Source organism: Oncorhynchus nerka, linkage group LG16 (assembly GCF_034236695.1).
Source record: "Oncorhynchus nerka isolate Pitt River linkage group LG16, Oner_Uvic_2.0, whole genome shotgun sequence".
Lineage (NCBI taxonomy): Eukaryota > Metazoa > Chordata > Actinopteri > Salmoniformes > Salmonidae > Oncorhynchus > Oncorhynchus nerka.
The window spans coordinates 18,207,842-18,214,092 of record NC_088411.1 but is presented as its reverse complement, the minus strand read 5'-3'; the positions used below and the strand labels follow the sequence as shown (position 1 = coordinate 18,214,092).

The window sequence follows — 6,251 nt, the reverse complement described above, 5'->3', positions numbered from 1 at the left end:
CAGATGAGCATGTGTTTGACAAGTTCATTACAATGTCTTCCTCCGTGTGAGTCGGAGGGACTTCGGGTGGTATGCGTTATCCACACTTCAATGTTTTGAAAGGTGGGCTTTTATTTTGAAGGTTCTCTCATTACCATACAAAGTGATGACATGGTTTGTGCTGCTTGCAAAATATTAGTTGGTTTAGAGCCCCACAGTGGAGGTGTCATAATACTCATAAAACCTAGCGTCAAACAGAGTAGTTCCAATGGGGTTTACACCATTAATTGTTCCCATAGGGAATTTTTAGAAACACTTAATAAGGGCTGTGTTTCGGGTAGACTTACCCTGACTTGACGTTTTGATAACCATGTAAATCTCTCTCGGATATGGTGACTTTGATCAATATAGTCGGCTGTATTTACACTCGGATTCGAAAACGCTAATTGGCATCATGCAAGACTACAAATCCCTGCAAGCTCCTGCACGTCATCTCTAGCTGACACCTTTGCTAACAGGTATTGTGCACAGGAGGTTGGTGGCCGCTTAATTAGGGAAGATGGCCTCGTGGTAATGGCTAGAATTTTTTTGCGGGTAAATACAGGCGAATATATTGACAGTCTCCTTGGCCTAGAGATTTACACGGTTATCAAAATGTCACGCCAAGCTCTTAGTTTAAAAAAAAAAAAATGCCTATGGGAAGAATGTATGAAGGAAAACCTATTGGATCCATTTCCCTGTTTGACTGCTAGGTTTTATGGGTAGTATAACTCATACCGTGGTACTCTATTGTCGCTGAGCGTTGAATGACCTGAAAAGACTAGGGGGCGTGGACTCGATTCTCCACACGCCCAGCATAACCTATTTAACGGCATCAGCGACGACTATTAATTACATTGTTTACTTCTGTTCATCTGTCATTGCAATGGCACAAGCCGATTCAAGAAACGAAGTAGCAGAGCGCATTGGATACATCACACGAGTCCAGAGTTTCAGCGCGTGCCATCGATTGCACAGGTACCAGTGCAATCCTTTTCTATCTTTTTGTTGTTGTTGTAAACGACGACGCAATAGGCAGCTTAATGCAGGGTTGCCATCTAGAAAGTGTTGCAGAGGCTGCGAGACGAGTGCAAGATGGAAAGCAATTTGGTATGATTGTGTTTCCAGTGAGACGTTATATTTGATAGAAGGGAGAGTTTTAACGCCACGAAATGAAACTGGAATCAAGCATAACCTGTTGCGTCAATCCCGGAAGATCATGGGATCTGTAGTTCTATTGTAGAGACAGCGAAGCCATAAACTTCTTAAAATTGTTAAAGGTTTTTATGATATATTTGTTGAATTGAAACCTCATGTATTGTGTTGTCTCTCCAGCCCGACGTTGAGTGATGAGGTAAACAAGAGGATATTTGGGAAGTGCAACAATCCCAATGGCCATGGACACAACTATAAAGGTCAGTCATTTGTCAAGGTCTCATCCAAACCATTCACGTAGGACCAATTCTGTTGTCAGTTATTGTCAGATTCACAGTTGGCCTATAGGTTACATAGCTGTCCTGTTCCATAACTTCAAACTGGGTCTAACCCAATGTTTATCTAAGGCTCTGTTGTGTTTTTATTTTTGTAGTAGAGGTGACGGTACGGGGAAAGGTAAGTCCCACCTGAGACTTTGCGTCGTAACATATTCATAAAAACACGACTTACAAAACATTCTCATAATTGCTAGTGGTAGAAACATACCAGTAAATCACGAGACACTCTCATGATATGAAAGCAGTCTGCCTCCTTGGTAATGGATGTTGGAGACACACAGACCGTCACAGAGCTTCTCTTTGTCCATCTCCAGATCGATCGTCACACAGGCATGGTGATGAACATTACAGATCTGAAGCAACACATTGAGGTGAGACCCTCCCTTTCTTCCAATACAATCCTGGACTTTACTTTTTTGATTTGAAGTGAAGGCTATGCTTTGATAGCGTAGGCTGCTAGACTATTAATTTCTTCATTCATTTCACATTTATAGCACATTTTAGAGAATAAGGAAAATGTGCATTAATTAATTAGGGTGTTATTTACAAACTCATGTATACTCATGTTTACAAACTCTGATACAGGAAGTCATCATGATTCCGTTGGACCATAAAAACCTGGATAAGGACGTCCCTTACTTTGCTAATGTTGTCAGGTGTGTGCTCCTCTACTGGACCGTAGCCTTATGTTTATGAGTAAAGGGTGGATTTTCAGTTCGGAGCACGTGATTCAGAGTTTCCATGGTTGAAAGTTTTTTATTTGTCTGCTGTACAGCACAACAGAAAACGTGGCTGTATATATCTGGGACAACATGGTCAAGCAGCTACCAGCCAATCTTCTCTACGAGGTCAAGATTCACGAGACTGACAAGAACATTGTTGTATATCGAGGAGAATAGCCAGCCACCTTCAGTACCTTGTAATTAGTACGATCTTTACTAATATATATTATGTAGTATGCACATCTCACGTTTGAGTTCATAGATGGACTTATGCGATGTGTTATGATGGTATTAAAGTGCAGAGTTGAGGTTATACTATTGAATAGTATTGTGCATCATTTGCTGGTGCAATCCACTCTACAACTTTGTTACAATAATAAATGGAATAAGCTCAAATTTAAACAAGTTGTTTGTGCCTCTCTACAGTGCATCTACAATAGAGAACATCTAGAATGTACCTGACTTCAGATTGACCACTAGAGTGCAGGATCTGAATGCCTCATAGCCCAGTAAGCAGCTTGACTTGACTGAAATGTCTAGTTTAGGGGTGTCAAACTCATTCCTTGGAGGGCCTAGTGTCTGCTGGTTTTTAGTTTTTTCTTTTAATTAAGACTTAGACAACCAGGTGAGGAGAGTTACTTGCTAATCAGTGACCTTAATTCATCAAACAAGTACAAGGGCTCCCAAGTGGCACAGCGGTCTAAGGCACTGCATTTCAGTGCTAGAGGCATCACAACAGACCTTGGTTCGATCCCGGGCGGCGCACAATTTGCCCAGCGTGTGTGTTTGACCAGGGTAGGCCGTCATTGTAAAATAAGAATTTGTTCTTAACTGACTTGCCTAGTTAAATAAAGGTTAATACAAACAAACAAACAGAGAGGAGCAAATCCTGCAGAGACTAAGCCTTGTGTGGAATGAGTTTGAGACATGGTATAGTATGTCAAATCATCAACAACAACAAAAAGGTTCAGAGACTGTCACACTGTTTGTGGGAACAAGCTAAAATGGGCTTAGAAAAGCCATAAATGCTTATTGTTTCATTCTAAATTCTCATCAACTGATAATGATAAATTACAATTTTTTAAAATAAATATTTCACCTTTTATTTAACCGGGTAGGCAAGTTGAACAAGTTCTCATTTACAACTGCGACCTGGCCAAGATAAAGCAAAGCAGTGCGACAAAGACAACAACACAGAGTTACACATAAACAAACACAGTCAATAACACAAAAGAAAATATCAAAATCTATGTACAGTGTGTGCAAATGTAGGGAGGTAGGCAATAAATAGGCCATAGAGGTGAAAATAGTTACAATTTAGCATTAATACTGGAGTGATGGATGTGCAAGTAGAGATACTGGGGTGCAAGAAGGTAAGTAATAATATGGGGATGAGGTAGTTGGGTGTGCTATTTACAGATTGGCTGTGTACAGGTACAGTGATCGGTTACCTGCTCAGACAGCAGATGCCTAAAGTTAGAGAGGGAGATATAAGATTTTTTTTTGCAATTTGTTTGAGTCATTGGCAGTAGAGAACTGGAAGGAAAGGTGGCCAAAGTAAGTGTTGACTTTGGGGATGACCAGTGCAATATACCTGCTGGGACGTGTGCTACGGGTGGGTGCTGCTATGGTGACCAGTGAACTGAGATAAGGCAGGGCTTTACCTAGCAAAGACTTGCAATATTGAACAGTAGGCTACCATATATTTTGTTAATTGTTGGGGCACAATATTCTGCAGTGTCTCACATGGACCTGGAGTGGCTTTCTTTACTTTCCTTTTAAAAAGGATTAGATCTCGTGACTTGTATAAGATCCTACAGTATGATCTTATACATGCACAGTCCTGGAACATGAACTACAGTCCCCACCATCTCGGTCTTCTCTTGTTATGAGCTCCTCCACAGATTAATAAAGCATGTATATACTGTAGTATATCCCGGCACCTTAACACCAGACCGCCCTTACGTGATTTATGGAGATAGTGCAAGCGGGAACTGACGTTAACGAGAAGCCAGTAGTAAGGTATTTAATCTTCTAGACATGAAATAACAAATGTTTCGTGATGCATGATTCTCTTTCAGACCTCAGGGTTAACCACAGCTAGCACATACTGTAAATTAGAAACAGTCTTTACACTGGTACTGTAGAATCCTGAAAAAAATGTCAGTCACAAATCATAGCTGACACAATGTCAACATACTATAACTCATCATACAGTTCAGTGGTGAGGCTTTGGGGCAGTATGTGTGCTTACAGATTGGTACTCATGTGATGACCATGTATTTTAGTAAGCCTGCTTTCAAATCCTCTCAGTGCATCTTGGTGTGTTTTTTTCGCCTCGCTTTTCATTCATTCATGGCTTAAAATCTGTCACCTAACCACAACCACTTAGTCTAATAAACTGCAATGCGGATCCCCTCAATACTCTTGTGATTCAGACCACAACATATGTGAAATGTCATAAGGTATACGTAGATGGGATGATGACACTGAAACGAGGGGGCCCCTTCTCTGCCAGAGTTATGATTTATTTGAAGGATGTACTGGGTGACTGTATAGTATGAGGCAAGATGTTACCACGGCACCAACCCACAATTAATCAGATTCCAAAAATGTGTGTCATGCACCCGCAGACCTGATGCTATGATCATGCTAGAGCACGATAGAGCAGGTCCAAGTTTCCCCTTAGAAATTGATCCTAGGTCAGTTTTAGATTTTCACTCCCAAAAAGGTTTGGATCTAAGGAAGGTAGGCTGATCCTAGATCTGTGCCTACGAGCAACTTTTAACTGGGGCAGTAGAGATGGCATCACACAGTGCACAGTGCTTTGGGCCCTATCATTACACCCACATACTAGGCAGTAAGATTATAGCAATTACCAGGTAAAAGCCTGTCATTAGGGCTCTGCTTCATATAAGGTGGTTTGATAGCATCTTCCTATGAGGATAATCAATGTGGTGCATTATGACCATGGATCAAACCATCCAAATCAAATCAAATTTATTTATATAGCCCTTCGTACATCAGCTGATATCTCAAAGTGCTGTACAGAAACCCAGCCTAAAACCCCAAACAGCAAGCAATGCAGGTGTAAAAGCACGGTAGCTAGGAAAAACTCCCTAGAAAGGCCAAAACTGGGTGGCCAGTCCTCTTCTGGCTGTGCCGGGTAGAGATTATAACAGAACATGGCCAAGATGTTCAAATGTTCATAAATGACCAGCATGGTCGAATAATAATAAGGCAGAACAGTTGAAACTGGAGCAGCAGCACAGTCAGGTGGACTGGGGACAGCAAGGAGTCATCATGTCAGGTAGTCCTGGGGCACGGTCCTAGGGCTCAGGTCCTCCGAGAGAGAGAAAGAAAGAGAGAATTAGAGAGAGCATATGTGGGGTGGCCAGTCCTCTTCTGGCTGTGCCGGGTGGAGATTATAACAGAACATGGCCAAGATGTTCAAATGTTCATAAATGACCAGCATGGTCGAATAATAGTAAGGCAGAACAGTTGAAACTGGAGCAGCAGCATGGCCAGGTGGACTGGGGACAGCAAGGAGTCATCATGTCAGGTAGTCCTGGGACATGGTCCTAGGGCCCAGGCCAGTTGAAACTGGAGCAGCAGCATGGCCAGGTGGACTGGGGACAGCAAGGAGTCATCATGTCAGGTAGTCCTGGCAAGTCCAAGACTTTCTTTATTAGCTGTGTCTCTCCTGAAGACCTGCAGGTGATTCCTCAACAGTTTTTGGGACTCGAAGCACGCTGATTTGATTACTCAAACTGTATTGACAAACATATCACATATCAGTTGTAATTGTCTCATGAACATGTATGCAGAGTGAAACATCCACCCCCCTCTTTTGCAGACAAATAATTGTTTTTACACGTTTGTGTTTTTGATTTTACCTTCATTTAACTAGGCAAGTCAGTAAATAACTTCTTTTTTTTACAATGACAGCCTACCAGGGAACAGTGGGTTAAATTGCCTTGTCAGGGGTTGAACCACAGATTTGTACCTTGTCAAGCTT

General features: G+C 41.8%; 1 protein-coding gene across 1 annotated transcript; it reads left to right on the top strand.

The window, feature by feature from the left end:
- Nucleotides 1-221: 221 nt before the first annotated feature.
- Nucleotides 222-2,638, top strand: pts (6-pyruvoyltetrahydropterin synthase). The gene is made up of 6 exons (XM_029685625.2): nt 222-996; nt 1,354-1,433; nt 1,607-1,629; nt 1,826-1,882; nt 2,097-2,167; nt 2,287-2,638. The coding sequence occupies exons 1-6, from the start codon at nt 905-907 to the stop codon at nt 2,408-2,410; spliced, it is 447 nt and encodes a 148-aa protein (XP_029541485.1). The 5' UTR covers nt 222-904; the 3' UTR covers nt 2,411-2,638.
- The last annotated feature ends 3,613 nt before the right edge of the window (nt 2,639-6,251 follow it).